Genomic DNA, 17,911 nt, shown 5'->3' on the forward strand with positions numbered 1-17,911 from the left:
TCCTCCCCGTTCCCGTTCCCTTTCCCCGTTCCCTTTCCCCGTTCCCTTTCCCCGTTCCCTTTCCCCGTTCCCGTTCCCAATCCCGATCCCCGTTCCCTTTCCCGCTCCCGCCCCCGCTCCTCCCCGTTCCCTTTCCCCGTTCCCGTTCCCCGTTCCCTTTCCCCGTTCCCGATCCCCGTTCCCGTTCCCTTTCCCGTTCCCGATCCCCGTTCCCGTTCCTGTTCCCGTTCCCAATCCCGATCCCCGTTCCCGTTCCCGTTCCCTTTCCCCGTTCCCTTTCCCGTTCCCTTTCCCCGTTCCCGTTCCCTTTCCCCATTCCCGCCCCCGTTCCCGTTCCCTTTCCCCGTTCCCGTTCCCGTTCCCAGTCCCGTTCCCTTTCCCGTTCCCTTTCCCCGTTCCCGTTCCCGTTCCCGTTCCCTTTCCCCGTTCCCGTTCCCGTTCCCTTTCCCTTTCCCCGTTCCCTTTCCCCGTTCCCTTTCCCCGTTCCCGTTCCCGTTCCCTTTCCCCGTTCCCTTTCCCCGTTCCCTTTCCCCGTTCCCGTTCCCGTTCCCTTTCCCCGTTCCCGTTCCCTTTCCCCGTTCCCTTTCCCCGTTCCCTTTCCCCGTTCCCTTTCCCCGTTCCCTTTCCCCGTTCCCGTTCCCGTTCCCTTTCCCCGTTCCCTTTCCCCGTTCCCGTTCCCGTTCCCGTTCCCGTTCCCTTTCCCGTTCCCTTTCCCGTTCCCGTTCCCGTTCCCTTTCCCGTTCCCTTTCCCGTTCCCTTTCCCGCCCCCGCTCCTCCCCGTTCCCGGCAGCCCCCGCGCGGCCGCCGCCGCTCCCGGCCCGTGCTGCACCGCGGGCAAGATGGCGGCGGAGCGGCAGGGCGGCGGCGGCGGCCGCGGGGCCGGCCCGGAGGAGAGCAGGGAGCACGGCAAGGACGGCAAGGACGGCAAGGAGAACGAGCGGCCGGCGGGGCCGCAGCCCGGCGGCCTCGGCGATAGCCTGGGCCTGGAGAGCATCCTGCGCGGCGGCGGCGGGACGTGGCAGGCCCGGCCCGTGGGCGGCGGGGGGACGGGCGGGCCGGGCCGGGGTCAGCCCTCAGTCCGGCCTCGGGCCCCGTGCAGGGACACCCCGAGGTGCGGGCGGTGCTGGCCTGGGCTGAGGGAGGGTTTGGTTTGGATAAAACGGCCCAGCTGTGTTTCCTGATTTATGGAATTGCGCTCTCCCCGGGCTGCGTCTCCTTCCGAACCGCATTAACAGCTGGTGCCAGTCCCCACAGCTCTGCCCTGTGCTTTGGGGTACCCCGAGCTGCTCGCGGTGATGCTGCAGCTTGAAGGGAGCAGTAATAGATCAAAAAAAAAAAAAAATCTTAACAGGAGAGATGAGGTGGTAGAATGGCTCCTGCAGATTTAGTGCTTCTGAAATCCCGGCGTGTATACCTCCTGGAGGTTTTGTAGGTGAAACTTCGATGTGAAACCAGTGCAGCTGCACAGCTGTGGTAGAGCTGGGTTTTATCTTCTGGGTCAGAAGGAAACCAGGTTGCAGATTTCCACGTGGCATATGGCAGGTGTTGTGTAGTCAGTGACTGTGCAGTAAAGTGCAGACATAGCAGTTGCCCTGGGAATCTTGGGATTGTCTAAATCAATGAAAAAATAAGAAAGTTCAGGGGATATGAATTCAGCAAGTAACTGCAGGATAAAAGAGAGACTGAAAAAAATCTTGGGTAGACAGCAGGGATGAGGGGGGCTGTGTTGAGAAGCTGCAATTCAACTGAGTTGTTCTGCAAATATAGAATAATTCAGTGTAATAACTATTGCTGCAGGTTTTTAATACCTCAGAGACTTTATTTTAGGTGTAGTCCCAAGAAAACATTGTGACAGACGTCTGGCATTTTAAACTTTAAACTTTTGGTGGTTTCTTTAGGTGTAGTTGTAGTTTTTCTTTTGTTTGGGTTGTTGTACAGTCTGGTTTTCTGTTGTGGGTTTTCTATAAAAGCTTCTTGGTAAAGCTTAAAAGGGAAATTTTAAGATATGAATATATACAGCACAGAGATTTCTTTTGTGTGGTGAAGATTTTATTTAACAAAATAATCTGCCTTGTAGACTGAATGGAAAGCATCAGATTTACTAGAATGTGGCATGGTTTTATTTGGTAGGAACAACTGAGGGACTAAAGGAAGTGCAGAACTCTGCAGGTACACTGAAGGATGCAGAGACTGGATGGAAATGATGGAGTGATGGTGCCCCAGGTCACAGGGCAGTGCTTTGTGTCACAGATACTTGTTGCAGCAAGACGAGAAACATGCTGAAAAATGGAAAAAACCAGCCCTGGAGTTATTTCCAAAAGCTCTTTTTATCAGGTTCTGTGCTCAGAAGGCACTTTGTTTGTGAAAGCTGTGCTGGGGAGGCAGCAGTGGCTCTGTTCAGGGTATTCTTATCCTTTTTCTGAGCGAGGGCAGGAAAGCTTCTCTACCTCAATTTTTCCTGCAAATCTGTGCCACAAGCGTGGCTGGGGCAGTCAGGTGTGTTATCCTGGATGGGTCCTTGTCCCAAAAGGAGCTCTGGTGACAGCAGCACTGCTGTGGATGTCTGGAGGTCTCTCCTGACAGGCAGGAGCTCTGGACGGAGCCGTGCACTTGTTAGGTGCTTTAGAACCATCAGCTCTCTGCTTTTAGGAGTTTTTGGGGTGCCCCACTGTTCAAAGTGTGTTTGTCTCATGGATCTGTGGGGTTCCCTGCTGTTACTTTGGGGTGGAAGGAGGAGCTGGTGCCAGCTGCACTGGGAGTGTGCCTTAACGCGAGCCGCAGTCCTGCAGATCGTGAAGGAGTCGCAGCAGCAGCACGGCCTGAGGCATGGGGACTTCCAGAGGTACAGGTGAGTGTGGGGGGCTGCTCCTGTGTCGGAGTCCAGCACATCCCCCTGGCTGCCCTGGCTGCCTCCAGACCCTGGTAGGGGGCTCAGAGACCTTGGCACAAACTCAAAAACACCTGTGGATTTGATTTTAGCCCGTGAAAAAAACCTGCCAACTCTGTATGAGGAATTACAAGCCACAGGGGTTTGAGTAGTGTGATATTTGGATTAACACAGGGTGGAAAAGTAGAATGTTGGGGCTTTTTAGAATGGGGTTCAAGGGGTCAAGATGGAGGGATTTGGGCGTGTCCTGACCTCCTCCTCCTCCTTCTTGCCCTCCATGTCTTGCTGTGATTGTCACACTTTTCTATTGTTTGAAGGTAGAGACACACTGTCTAACACAGATTATAGATATTGGCACATTATTGTAAACAGACTATTGATATATTGATATAAAATGTAAATGCTACTTGAGGTGATAGGCAGAATGTCATGGCTAGACAGAACTCAGCAGGTCAGAGAAAGAATGTTACAGATAATGAAAAACAAACAACCTTGAGGAGCTGAACCTGCGCATTTCAGACTCCTCCTTTGGCTGCATGGGTTAGGAAGAAAAGCCTTTTACATCTTGGGGTCATTCCAGCACCACAGACCCTGGGACTTCTGGGACTTGGCTTCACTTCATTTAAAATATAACCCCCCTGCAGCAGGCAACAAAACCCATCTGCCAGGTGAAAACTCCTGACAGGCTGTTCCACGTGGGGTCTGTGTGCTGATCTCCCTTGGCTGTACTGTGCTGTGGCTTTGCAGGCTGGCCTTTGCATCTCCACTGCCCATAGGAGCTTGTGTTCACACCTCCCTGATAGGCACAGTACTCCCCCAGAGCTCAAAGTTCAATAAACACATAAAGCAGTTAGTAGTGAGCACATCGCTCTCAATTTTCAATATAATAATGATATGTCTTCTTACCTTGTTTTCTATTAATTGCTGTTTTACAGGTAGTTTTTGAGCTACCATATGTCACACATGGATTTTTAATTGCTAAAACATTGCCTGGTACAGCCATAGTATTTTTTTTTTTTTTCTATTTGGATAGAGCAGTAAACAGAAGCAAAGTTGTCCTTTGGCCAAACTGACTGTGGTTGTCTTTTTTTAGGGGTTATTGCTCCCGCAGGCTGAGGCGGCTCCGCAAAACTCTCAACTTCAAGATGGGCAACAGACACAAGTTCACTGGGAAGAAAGTAACTGAAGAGATTCTCTCAGACAACAGGTACAGGGACTGGATGGAATTGAGAATTCAGTATGTTACTGAAGAGTTCCCTTTCAGTAATTTCTGTTGCAGGTGGAAAACTATTTTGTGCAATATGCAAAACATTTCTTTTCAGAGATGTGTGTTGTTGGTATTAATAAAAATTCAGGCTGTGAGACACTGCTCAGATCCAGCTTCAAACAGTGGGACAAGAAGGAGCAGCAACAGCCTGTTCCTTCTCTTCCCTCATAGCTGTTAAAATGGATTATTTTCATAATCAGTAAATTCCTGTGGCACTGAAGAGGAAATGCTTATTCAGGTCGGTTGCGAGGTAGCCATGGGAATGATGGTAATGTAAATGGTGTAGCCAGCAAGGTTGTGGTTAGAGATGCTATCCCTTCTGTTTGACAGAAATATTGCACTGCAAGTTTTTCTTAAGTCTTCTAAACTTGACAGAATTCTTGTCTGACAGAGTATGTGGAGAGTAGCCAGGATTTTGGGTTCACTTCCCATCTTTTAGGAATACTTGAAATGTTTCCTGTCTTGTCTTTTCTTGTGGGAAAACTACACGTGATACAGTTTTCTACATGAAAACTGCAGTCACTTGTGTTGTTAAGAACATATTGAACTAGTTTTAAGAGTGGCCTAAAATGATAAATCCCTTGTGTTTGTAGTGTCTGTGGTACTACAGAATGGTACCTAATTTTATCCCTCAGTGCAATTACCAGTTGCACTTCTGAGTGAGAAACACAGCAGAAACTAGTCAGGAATAACCAGACTTTGTGCTCAGTACTTTAAGAAGTGAAAGCATCTGCCTTTTACTTACCAAGCTGCACTTCTGCTGCTAAGCTTGGCAGACCAAATGGCAAAGAGCTGGCGGTGCTGCAGCTCTTGTCTGAGTGTCATTCTTGTCCCATGGCAGGTATTTGCTGCTGATCCTGATGGATGCAGAGAGGGCCTGGAGCTATGCCATGCAGCTGAAGCAGGAGGCCAACACGGAGCCCCGCAAGCGCTTCCATTTGCTCTCGCGGCTGCGCAAGGCTGTGAAACACGCCGAGGAGCTGGAGAGGCTCTGTGAGAGCAACAGGGTGGATGCCAAGACAAAGCTGGAAGCTCAGGTAACCACTGATACTTTCATCTTGTTGTACACCAAGGGCTGAACAAGAAAACCTTGGAATTTGGAGTGAAGAAATAATTACTATCTCTCCATAGATAATAAAAGTACAAAGAATTGAGGGTAGCTAAGATGGTGCAACACAGCCTAAGAAACTGTTTATCTACTGAGTTACCTTTTTGTTAAATGTGCTGAAGTAGCCACCTAGAATGCAAGATTTGGGGATTCGGTTCCTGGAAAACAGGAAACAACTGTTGTGACATCTTTGAACAGCAGTGATGTACTCAGTTAATTAAACTGCCATTGTATAGCATGCTGCTGGGGAGAAAAGTTGTGTGACATTAGTGGGCCATTGCATAACAAGCAAGAAATATCTTTAATTTCTGGGTGACCTTGTCTAGTGGAAGGTGTCCCTGTCATGGTAGAAGGCTTGGAACTAGATAATCTTTAAGCTCCTTTCCAATCCATTCTGTGATTCCATTTTATGATTCTGTGGTTCCTTAGAAATGCTGCAGAGGCAGTTAAAGGAGATGAGGTAGGTAGGTTACAGCTACCTGTAACCTGTCATCCAAATCAGTTGTCTTCTGTGGGAAGCCCCAGTGAAAAGGGCAAAGCTTAGTCACCCACTGCAGGAGTCACAGCAGCCTTCCTGCTAAAGGTGGCACCTTTGGGCTGTTGATGGTGGGGAAGTGACCTTGTCCTCGCTCTGTGTGCAGGCGTACATGGCTTATCTCACCGGCATGCTTCGCTTCGAGCACCAGGAGTGGAAGGCAGCAATGGAGGCTTTCAACAAATGCAAGTGAGTCCCTCACTTCGTCAGCTTCCTTCAGGAAATAGTGTTGGATCACTTTAGTTATGTTCATAACTAAACTAACATAACTAACTCTGTGCATTGTTAATTGTGCTTAACTGGGAGGTGCTGCTGAAGAAATAGCATCCTCCGGAGCACAGACACAATGTGTTCCCTTAGGATAGCACCTCACAAGTGACACATGCTGCAGTGTAATATTTGTTCTTTGCTCTAGGACCATCTATGAAAAGCTGGCCAATGCTTTCACAGAAGAACAAGCTGTGCTGTATAACCAGCGTGTGGAGGAGATCTCGCCCAACATCCGCTACTGTGCCTACAACATTGGTAAGGGAAGGGGGGCTTCATCTGTGCCCAGGAAGGCAATACTGATTTAGTTAAACCCTGGTCTAAGTGACATTGAGGCCATAATATTTTGGGCAAATTCTGCTTGTGTTTTGGGACAGTTTAACAATGCAGAAAGGGCCTCATTTTGCAACAGCGCCTGTGGTTATGTGTAGAAAGACAGAATAACTGTTTGTGGTAGCTTGTCCCTAAACTGCCATTGTAAAATCTAATGATTAGTTTTGGTATATGAAAGTGATTTTGAAGTCAAATGGAAACCTGATCTCAATTTGTTGATTCTCTCAGGTGACCAGTCTGCCATGAATGAGTTGATGCAGATGAGACTGAGGTCTGGTGGCACTGAAGGTCTTCTTGCAGAAAAACTGGAGGTAATTTATTTGCATGCCTCAGCTTGAGATATTCGTTATTACTGTGCTGAGCATGAATATTGCTGCAGCAAACCATTCAAGAGCCAGACTGGAACAGAAGTGAGCAAGCAAACCTAGGCCCTTTGATTTCAAAACAGTCAAGTCTAACATGAATTCAGGAGGTTCAGTTTTGCATCTCTGTAAACTCAAGCTTCTAAGCTCAGTGTGTTCTGTGCAGGCTCTGATCACCCAGACTCGGGCAAAGCAGGCAGCCACGATGAGTGAGGTGGAGTGGAGAGGGAGAACTGTCCCAGTGAAGATTGACAAAGTGAGGATCTTCCTGCTGGGGCTGGCTGACAATGAGGCAGCAATTGCTCAGGTAACCCAGCAGCTCTCTCCCTCCTGGCCTTCTAACCATCCTCTTTCCTTCTGTGCAATACCTGGTACCTGAACTAAAAGCTTTTGAGTAATCTCATTTTCTCAGACTTGGGGCTGGAAGGCTGAAGGTAAAAGTGGAGGAATACTGATTATAACCCAAAGCTGAAGTGTTGTCTGGGGATAACTCTCACAGTCTGCTGAGTGGAGTAGTCTGGGAGATCTGTTCTGAGTATTCCTCCTGCTCCTTGGAACGTTTTGTGCTGCCTTCCAGCAGCAGGCTGATAACCATTATTATTAGTACATCACTTGGAGATGAAGGCTACATTTTTAAAGAGTAACTGGTTTTTGAATTACTCTTTTAATTTCTTTAAGCATCTTGCTCAAATGCTCCAACTTCAGAGTAGCCAAAATGAAAATCCATATTGACCATGTTTTCTTCAGCAACAGAAAGCCATCTGCCAGGTGTAGCAGGTGCTGTTCCATTCTCTTATTGACTTATGGAAATCTTCAAAAATAGGAAGTGGATTAATAGATGTCAGGATGTAAATCAATTTCACATGTAATGGTTCTGAAACACTTCATAGAATCATGGAATATCCTGAGTTGGAAAGGACTCACAAGGATCATTGAAGTCCAGTTCACTGGAACTTGCAGTGGTACATACAGTTCATGTCCTTAGTATTGTAGTCAAGTTTTCCACATGTATTTTTTTCCTTGGAAGTAGTGGCGAGATGAGGTATCCTGCTTTTCAGTGGCTGCATCCACACTCAAGAGTTTGAAAAGGCAGTGAAAGGATCTTCAGTAACAACTCTTGCCACTAAAAATTGGATTTTTGCAGCATTAAAAACCTTTTATCACCAGGAGAATAAGAATGATAAATAAAAATTAATAAAACAAAAACCCTACAGAGGGTTAAGACCAGAGCAGGGGATAGTGGTGAGAGGAGTGTGATTAGGATAAACAGGATGTTGCTGGGTGGGAAACCTGAGTGTTACCCATAATGTTAGGAATTGGATGTTGCTGAATGGCTTTGGTTTCAGGAAGCACATAAGTGTGGCCAGCAGGTGGAAGTACAGCTCAGAGTTCCCTCATTTAACTTCATCCTGGACTTTTTCAGTTTAGTTACTCTAAAGTAGTGGCAGAACAGCCTGAATTTGTTCTCATCTTGCTTTGCATTCCTGGGAAGCTCTGACTAAACAGAGGAGTTGAGTGGACTGGTGAGAGCTGAGCATTGCAGCAGCACTGTTTTCATTCCCAGAGGGCTAAAACTTGCTTTTTTGGCAGCAGTTCTGCAGTTGTGCCAGCTGTGATAGTCCAGCTTCAGGTGAATGAATTGTGCTTCCTGGGATCTTTGGCACCTTTCTGCTCATCTTCACTGAGCTGAAACCCTGACATAACAGCAGTCCCCTGCAGGGTTTAATTAGAAGTAAAACCAGTCTGTTTTGTGTAAAAATGGAGTCTCCCAATGCAATTATACCATTGCCTTTGGTGCATAATTGGTAATGGGAGGAACAGAATAAATAAGCCAAACTGAAATAGGAATCCAGGTTTAAAAGTGCTTGTGTCAGTCCTTTTGTAGGTTTGCAGGTGTGACTCTGAGGGCCCATTGGCTCTCACCAGGTAGAAGTGACAAGGCTGCAGGGCAGCATGACACAGGTGTGCTCCTAGCTGGTATTGCCTCAAGGATTCTGTGCTCATCTCTAGGTTGCAGCAAAAATGGGTGGTAATAACTGTCAGAGATGTTAGACAGTGGTTTAGACCAAAGAAAGTCAGAGATGAGCATGCCACGTTTTTGGAATTGGGTTCAGTGGAGTTGGTTTCCATGAACTCCTTTAAGATGAACCTGTGCAGTTCTGTCAGGACAGTTGAATCACCAGCTGTAGCACTTGTGTTTCAGTCCTATGATCTGATATCTCCCAAATCAGAACATGTGTATTTATGCATAGAATCAGCTTAAGGAGTTTTTGCTTGGAAAGGAAAGCCTTTGTTTCATTGCAGGGCCCAGCCCTTGCCCTGTTTATGCCTGAATGATGATCTGGCTGTGTCTGTTTTCATTTTTGTGCTTACGGTGAAATTGCTGTGCTGCTCTGGGTGAGGTTGAGAATGCAGTCAGACTCGTCTCTGGTTATTCTCAGGAACCAGTCCCACCTTAAAAATTCTCACAGCAAATCTTAAATTAAAAGCAAAAAAATTCCAAACCCAAAAAACCACCTCCATTAGGGTACCTGAGGCTTTGTGAGGGAGTAAAAATAGCATTCCTGATTGAGTTTGTGAACGTGGGATGTGGAGAGGCAGAGACTGTAGAGCTGTGCAGTAGATGAACAAGTGAGCTTGGTTTTAGACATTTTTTTATTCATTTTGCCAATTGCAAATTTATTGCAGCAAAGCTCATCTTGCACTGTTACATGAGATGGGAGTGGCAGAGCATGGTGCCGGTGCTCTTGAATTTTCCTTCAATCACTGAGGCTGAGGTTTGCTTCTGAGTTGTTTTTCCTTACTGAATCATTGAAAATCTTGCAATCTCCACCTGGTTTCCTTCTCAGCATCTGAATAAAGGCTGAGTTTCGGTTTGGGAGCTTGTTTAATTGGGTACATGATATGCCAATAAATTAGGCAGAAATCAGGCTTCAACTTGTTTGTTAAAATTTGCTTTCAAGTTCTGGTTTTGGGGCAGAAGGACAAAAGCTGCTTCACTTTTTTTTTTTTAAACAAAACTTACGGTGACAGCAGAAAAGCACTCGGTCACTCCTGCATCTGAAATATATGGTTGCTGTGAAAGATGCTTCAAACAAGCAAGTTATTGCCACTGTGAGCATTGCTAGAGTGGGAGTGGAGAAGAGATAATCATCTGCATGTTCTTACCACATGGGAAAATTAAATCAGCATAACAAGAGCTGTCTGCATTGGTAGTTTGCCAGTTCAGGACTGCTCAGCTCTTCTGTTGCTGGGGCCTTTCCCACAGTGCAGTCCAGCCTCAGCTGAGGGAGCAGTGCAGGTGCCATCCAGGAAGGGAATGGAGTTGCTGGGAAGGAGGGTAACTGGTGCAGGAATGAGGCCATGAACTGTGTCTGCTAGGCCTTCACTGCTATTCAGTTCTCAGCACCAACCCCATTGCCCAAGATTTCTGGCAGATTTCCCCCAAGAATCTGTTGCAGACAGGCACAGATTGGAGTTCTAACTGCCCATAGACCTTAAAGATATAATTTGGGAGAAACTTCATTTAATCTCCTCAGTTAATTCACACATCATACAAAAATTTCTGATTTCTGATCTGTCTTGAATCTCCTTTGCTCTTAGGCAGAAAATGAGGAGACGAAAGAACGTTTGTTTGAGTCTTTACTCAGTGAGTGCAGAGATGCCATTCAGGCTGTTCGGGAAGAATTGAAGCCAGACCAGGTAAGCAGCAAACACCATTTTCTACTTCCAATGACACCGTGTTCCCTTGGGACTGGTTTAGTGTTCAGCTTGCTGGGATTTCTTTAATAAAGAGCTGCAGAATTTGAATTTACTCTCTCCAGAATTGGAGCGGGGGAATAGCAGTGGAGAAGCCCTCCCTCTTTTGCCTAAAAGTGTGTTACTTCCATGGCTTACCCAAACCTTGAGTTCTGTGTTTTTCATCCCTTGGCTGCCAGTTTGAAGTAAATCATGCAGTGTTTTGTCTCCATTGCCCACAGAAGCAGCGAGAACACTCTCTGGAAAATGATTCTGGGAAGGTGTCCAACATCCAGTACTTACACAGGTAATAGGCAAACATTGCTGCCAGTGCTAGTGTGAAGAAGCCATGTTCTTATGTCAGTATTTTATTTTGTTTGGTTTTGTTTTATGGGGTTTTTGTTCTGGGCCTGTGGAATCCCAAAGGATGACTGTACAGATAAGGATCTGATTCAGGCAGCTTTGTAAACATTTTACTCCAGACTCTCACGTTGACCTTTCAGATGAATTTTTCTGCCTCCAGTTCGGAACACAGAGTAATGTGCGACTAGCTCTGGGAGTGCTGATGGGATTTCTCTTTTTATTTGGGCAGTTATCTGACCTACATCAAGCTGTCCACTGCCATCAAGCGCAACGAGAGCATGGCCAAGTCCCTGCAGAAGGCCCTGCTGCAGCAGCAGCGCTCCGACGAGGACGGCAAGCGCTCGCCGCGGCCGCAGGACCTCATCCGCCTCTACGACATCATCCTGCAGGTAGTGCTGAGAAAACACAGCCAGCTCTGCAGCCCAGCCCGAGAACTTGGTGTGATTAGGATAAACAGGATGTGGATGAGTAGGAAACCTGAGTGTTACAAAAGGTTATTCAGAAATACAGCACTGTATGTGAATTACCATGAAGTCTGAAGAGTAGCTGAGTACCTTCAAGTACCTGCATGAAACACAGAAAACCTCCTTCAGTTATGAGCAGAACCTGCTGCTTGAATGGGTGCCCTTTATTGTGCACTCCGATACACTTTTAAGTCTTTCCGACTCTTGTGCAACAGCCTTAGAGCTGTCTTAGTTTCTGCTGGCCAGGGAAAGTAGCAGCTAAAAATACTTGTTCTTCATAAGCAGATTCTCAGTTTATCCCATAATTTTGCAGTTAACTGAGGAAGCCTGTGGCTGAAGCAGTTGTGAATGGGAGAGGGAAATGCCTTATGAAAGAATTAGTTCATGTGAAATCTAAGGAATCTTTGTCCCAATTCCTGTTTGTGTCAGGAAGTCTGTCCTGAGGGCAACTTGCACAAGTTTCAATGAGAGTCCTTCAGAAGGTTAGAAAACTGATAATTAGAAAACTGGAAACTATTTCCCTGGGAGTGTTCTGTTGACTTGTCAAAAGGGTCAGCTTTCTCTTAGACCAGCAGATTCCAGAGGAAGGCAATGCCTGCATTTGTTATTCTGACTCTCTTTTGCACAGAACCTTGTGGAACTGACACAACTTCCTGGCCTAGAAGAGGACAAGAACTTCCAAAAGGAGATTGGATTGAAGACACTCGTGTACAAAGCTTACAGGTGACTGAGAAACAGCCAGGTTTTCTTTAGCATGTGTGACACCTTCAGAAATTTAATTCCACAGCTCTGTGTGCTGTGCAGGCCTTTGATGCAGTTTCCTCTGTCCTTTGAGATTGGTTCCTAAAGGGAAACTGCCTGCTGCTACTTAAGGCTGTCTCCTATTGTCACTCATTTCAGTTGGCAAAAGGTGTGGATAACAAACAGGTCAGGAATGCTCTCTTGACTGTTGCAGGTGTTTCTTCATTGCCCAGTCCTATGTCCTGGTCAAGAAATGGAGTGAAGCCCTTGTCCTGTACGAGAGGGTGCTGAAATATGCCCGTGAGGTTCAGTCGGGAGCTGGAGCTCACAGGAACAGCTTGAAGGTAGGAGCCCAGTCCTGAAGCTGAAGTTTTATGAAGCAGCTCTGTCCCACTATTGTTAATTAGGTGCCAGGCTGTTATAATTCAAGACTGATCTTTAAGTAGGGAGAAGAGTAATGTTCATTATAGCAGAGACTTTCCAGTGACATGGGAACACTTCAGCTGGCTGCTTGCTTGGAGGAGGGACAGACTTGCACCAACTCCAGAACAATTTACCACTTTTTCTCACCTGTGTGTTTTCTCTTATACAGCTTCTGTAGTGCTTGAAGCACAGTGCTGTAGCTTTTCCCCTTCTGGGAAAGCTTATCAACACTAGCAGTTAATTTCTTAGTTCTTACTTTGGTTTTACTTTTGCTCTCTTAGACTGGCACATTTCAGGCTCTCAAATAATTTTCTTCAATGCTCTAGGAGCTGCCTGATGTTCAGGATCTCATCACTCAAGTCAATGCAGAGAAGTATTCCTTGCAAGCAGCAGCTATTTTAGGTGAGTAATAGAGCTATTCTAGAACTCTGCTCTAATGTATCTTGACTAAAGCCCCTGCAGCTATTTCATTCCTTCTATTTAATTTCTGAAGTTCCAAAGATTTTTCCATCTCCATTCACTCAGGCTTTGGAAAAGTACTTTTCCCCCAGTTCTAGCTGCTTCTAGCTGTGTGTAGTGCAGGTGGGCAGGCAGTGACTGGCCATTGGCATCTTGCTCCCTGCCCAGAGATGTTAAAACCCTTCCTAGGGATGTTTTGGGAACTTGCACAGAGCAGTTCAGTGTTTCATTTTTTTGCTGCAGAGACTTTGGCCTTACTCATCCCAGTTTTGCCTGGCTGGGTGAGCTACTAAGGAGAGGGAGAGCAGTGATGTTTTGTCAGTGTCATCCTCCAGCAGAACTTTGGGGGATGGATGAACTTAGTGATTTCTTGGGCTGCTGTTTTTCCTGTGCCTGCTGCTGGATATCCAGGACAAGGAGTGTGTTGCCTCCTTTACTGCCTTAATGTTGCTTTAACAGAACCCCCCTGGGGTGTTCTTATCATCTTCTGTTGTGTGCTTCACTCAGTCTGTGCTGCTTTCCAAACCTTCTCGTGACAGTGTGAAGGAGAAGCTTCACCACTGCAGGGCTGTGTTGGCTGTAGAAATCGAGTTGATTCTGCTGAAAATATTGTCCTGTGTATCCCAGAGAGCAAGGATCATGCTAAGCATGGAGCACAGCTGCTTCCTGAGACAATCTTACTCTACACCAAGGTCAAGCCTGTTATTCTTACCCCTTTTATTCAATTTTGCAGATGCAAATGATCCTCATGAGACTGAGTCTCCATCTCAGGTCAGGGATGGCAAGGTAAGAACCAAGAGCTCAAGCAAATTCCAGCTGTGCTTTTAATGACCATCATCTTTATCCTCTTACCTGAGTGTCTCTACAACACAAGAAATGTCACATTGATCAGGATTTGGTCATGACTGGTGTATTTAGGAGATTTTATTAGGCTTGGTGCTGAGGACATAGTGGGGTAGGACCTTGGAGGCAGCTTTCAGCTTCCAGTGTGGCAGCTTGCTTTGTTTAGCTTTCTTTCTGCACATAAGAGGGTTTTCCAGAGATCCTGCAGCTGTTGACAGGAGGTTAAATCATTTTCAGAGTCCCCAGAGCCCTCACAAGGGAGCTTGAACTTCTCCTGTCTCAGTTGCTGCTCAGTCCTGTTTGATGTTTGACCCTTTTGATGTGACTGGAATTTAATTTGTGTCCCTGCCTCGGTCTCTTGCAGCCACTCTCAGAACGGTTTGAGACTTTCTGCCTGGATCCTTCCCTGGTCAGCAAGCAAGTCAGCCTCGTGCACTTCCCACCAGGATTCCAGCCCATTCCATGCAAACCCTTGTTCTTTGACCTGGCCCTTAACCATGTGGCTTTCCCACCTCTGGAGGACAAGGTGGAGCAGAAGGCCAAGAGTGGCCTCACAGGATATATAAAGGGCATTTTTGGATTCAAAAGTTAACCAGGACCCCCAGAGGAACAGAGGTTTTATTCTGTATTGAAGGAGAAGCTCCAAGAGGTTCTAGGACACAAATACCTGCACCTGAAACCAACAGAGGGAAGTTTTACCATCTTCTCCCCTGTGTTCTGTGTTCATGTCTGTGCAAACACATTCTCTCCCAGTGTATTAAAGACAAACAATTACTCAGAAACAAACATACACTATAAATGGCTGAAAATAATCTGGAGCACAGAGAAATTCCTTTCTGCTTGGAGAAGTTTTGTGGTCAGTGGCCTGTCCAAGGTTGGTACACATCTACTTACCATGGACCAGGGCATAGATACAATTTGATTCCTGCCTCTGCTCCATTATTTGACACTATAATTTGGAGGTTTGATCTAGAAATTGGGGTGTAATTGGGAAATAGAGGCAGAAGTAGATGCAGAACTAAACCAGCAAGGTGAGGCTCCCACACAATGGCTGTGGAACAGTAGCCAAGGGGGCAACTTCTCCTTCCCTTTCAACCCAGAAGTCTCTATTTTTTAAGAATGTAACAGTCTGAAATAATGAAATAGAGCCTCTTTCCTTGTCAGTAAGGATGGCAAACATCAGATGTTGATGGTTATTCCTGCTGTGATGGTGAATTTGTACTCTGGGCCAATAGCACCCTTCTTTATTCATACACACTTTGTTAAATACCTAAATACAGTATAGAACCTATTCTGAAAGTATTTTCCTGGGAAAATAGCTTCATGGGTGGCTTTAGCAATAGCTACTTGCTCTTCTTGGGAAGTTGGGTCTCTTGGTGTTCGTTTTGTCTCTGATCTAAACCTTGCCTGAAAACAAGATGATCTTTTTCTGGAGTTCATCTGTTGCTTTGTTTCTTGTCCCTGGTCAGTAGCTACACCTGAAATGAGGGATAAGGAACAGGAGACCAGTAGGTTTGTGAGTGATAATTCATCTCTGTCATGCCAGACAGTGTTTTTTATAAAGCACCCAGGTGCCACGGGGATGGGCACTTTGAAAGTGCAGATAATTTCATAATTGTGATCACTTCAGTAGGAAAAAAAGCCCATAGCATATGGGCAGAACTGTTCCTAAATAAAGCATTTGGAAGATTCCACCAGCACTGTGTGGGTTTTCACTCAGCCTGTCCTGGCAGGTGAAGCAACAGTTTGTTCTGATTGTGTGGACTTTGTGTTTTTTTTTCTCCTTTTGTAGGCATTGGAGTTAAGGTTGGAAACAGAAGGACCATTTTGAATTACTGGGTTTTTGTTGTAATGGGAATTTTCCTTGCAAGGTGCATGTCAGATGAATGGGGGGAATTAACAATTCCCATTATTTTAATATGAATGTTCACTTTGTTCCAAGTTGATCTGATTTGTGAGTTCTCAAAGTACAGGAGGACTGTGTGCTCAGAAAGAGGTGGGAGGAGGAACTTGTTGTTTGTTTTTAATTTTTGCAGCATGGAAACAAAATGGGAATTTCTGGTTGTAGCCAATTCCCTTTGCCTCTGAATTCCAGGGGCATTTTACAGAAGAAAGGGAAATGTAAAGGTGAAAGAAATGTGGGAGACTTTATTAATCAGATAGCAATTTCTAGAAAACTTGGTCTTGACTGGCAGCTTTGTCTTCCCCTTTAAAGCCCATTTCCTTTTAGGCCCACAGTGACCAGCTCACCTGCTCACTGTGACCAGCTGAGCTGCTCTTCTCAGCTTTTGGATCAAATCACAGAAGTGTTCTCTCTTGGTTTGCACCAAACTGCTTTCCTTCCACGGATCTGTGCTCTGCCTGGATTGATTCCAGGGAAACTCCTACTGTGGCCACTTTCTAGTTACAGTTACAAAAATAAAGAGCAATTGGCTTCTTTCTGCCAAACATCTTTTGACAGGGAACTGATGAGGTGAATACCGATAAGAAATGTGAAAACAATAAACTTTTATTCCTGACCTCTGAGGTGTGTAGTTTGTATTAGGAACACCGAGCACTCTTTGCCTCCCAAGCACTCGGAAGATCGAGGTCACACCATCACCTGGGGCTGCTGAGCCCCTGGGGAATGGCCACAGCCCTGGAGGAGGATCTGCCCCAAGGCTCAGATAACACCACCCCGAGGTGCCTTGGCTTGTTTTGGTGTAATGTGAGTGGAAAGTGAATGGAGTGGGGTTTGTGAGCAGTGGTGTGGCTTAAATCGTGGAAGGTGCTGATGAGGCTCAGGAAAATAAACCTAAAAATGTAAATAAGGGGGGGAAAAAAATGTTTTTGAAGTCACCTGTACAATGCAGATCAGACAAAACTGAGGCTTTTAGCCCTGCAGTGGAGCCTGGGCTGGCTCAGGTGAGGTTCACAGAGCTGCAGGGGCACAGGGCAGGCAGGTGAAGTGTCTGATGTGCAGAACAAACCAATTCCCACCTGGAACAGCCAGGGCAAGGTTCAGAGCACCTTGTGGGGCTTGGAAACTTCCTCATTGCCCTGCTCTTTCATCGCTGTGCCTTTAAAGTGCTTGTGCTCTTTCCATGAATTAATTGGCGAGGAGGCCACGTGATTGCCCTCAAAACAGGAAACTCCAGCAGAATGGTCAAGAAGATTGCTTTCAATCAACTTTTCCTATGGAGTATCTTTGGCATTAGCACTGGAATTTTAATTACAGGCTGAGCTAGCTGTGCTTGGTACCATTGCATCTATTAAAATAGGAATGAGATGTTCATCACGGCCCTCACTCCACCACCAGTGACAGACCTGTGTCTGAGCAATGTTTACTTTTGGTTGTGCACTCTGAGGGGTCTGGGGACACTGCATGGGTCTCGAGGGACTCATGGGGGACAGAAGTGAGGAGCATGAGGCAAACTGGGCACTGAAAGAACTGAAAGGTGGCAGATGGGATTCTAACAGTCTGGCCTGGGAGCTCCTAAATAACACTGTCTGCGTCCTTTGAAAAAAGGGCTGGGGTATTTTAAACAAGGGATTGTGTTGCTAGAAAATTGTTGCCTGATCCAAGCTGCTGCAGCTGTGGGACATCCCGGGTGGGCACTGTCAGGAGTTCTCTGTGGCCGTGTCTCTGGAGCAGCAGGTTGTAGGTTTGGCTGGCAGGTTTGAGGAGTGGGAAGTCGCTGTCCAGCTGCAGTGGGACTAGAATTCATCCCTGAGAGAGGGAGAAGATGCATCTGCTGAGGGATTTCTGTGCTGCCCTGTCAGCACAGGTGCCCTGTGGGCTGCAGCCGGGGCGTGACTGAGGCTCACTTAAGGAGTGATTTGATGTGATACTCTCTGTGGCTGCTCCTCTTTCTTCAGGTTGGGATTGCTGTTTTCAAACGAGAGCAGCTGGAGGGTTTTCCTGCCAAGGTGGGATCCCGGCAGGGCTGGGAGCAGCTGGGGCAGCGTTGGGAGCTGCCCGGCTGCTCTGCCCTCTCGTCCCTCCCTGCTCCGGGCTGAGGCAGTGCTGGGAGTGCCTCTGCTGAGATCCCGGGGTCTCTGCCCACAGCCCTGTCCTCCCTGGGACCTGCCCTTCAGCCCTGGCACTTGAGGGCTCGGTGCAGAGTGATGTCCCGCTGAAA

The 17,911-nt window shown here is 46.7% G+C and overlaps 2 protein-coding genes across 3 annotated transcripts in view; one reads left to right on the forward strand and one right to left on the reverse strand.

Annotated features, from left to right (window-relative positions):
- LOC146765845 (uncharacterized) overlaps positions 1–17,911 on the reverse strand; it is a 189,074-nt gene that overhangs the window by 93,080 nt on the left and 78,083 nt on the right. The window lies entirely within an intron of this gene.
- SRP68 (signal recognition particle 68) lies at positions 795–16,309 on the forward strand. 2 transcript variants are annotated; one of them, XM_021541677.3, is made up of 16 exons: positions 795–990; positions 2,782–2,848; positions 3,981–4,094; positions 4,996–5,191; positions 5,904–5,986; positions 6,213–6,322; positions 6,626–6,708; positions 6,926–7,066; positions 10,363–10,461; positions 10,740–10,804; positions 11,090–11,249; positions 11,953–12,047; positions 12,280–12,409; positions 12,815–12,890; positions 13,681–13,733; positions 14,155–16,309. In XM_021541677.3, the coding sequence occupies exons 1-16, from the start codon at positions 840–842 to the stop codon at positions 14,380–14,382; spliced, it is 1,851 nt and encodes a 616-aa protein (XP_021397352.2). In that variant the 5' UTR covers positions 795–839; the 3' UTR covers positions 14,383–16,309. The 2 variants fall into 2 exon arrangements, with proteins under 2 accessions (XP_021397352.2, XP_077643474.1); XM_077787348.2 differs by lacking the exon at positions 795–990 and having other exon boundaries at positions 2,364–2,848.

Source organism: Lonchura striata, chromosome 18, assembly GCF_050655825.1.
Source record: "Lonchura striata isolate lonStrDom1 chromosome 18, ASM5065582v1, whole genome shotgun sequence".
NCBI lineage: Eukaryota > Metazoa > Chordata > Aves > Passeriformes > Estrildidae > Lonchura > Lonchura striata.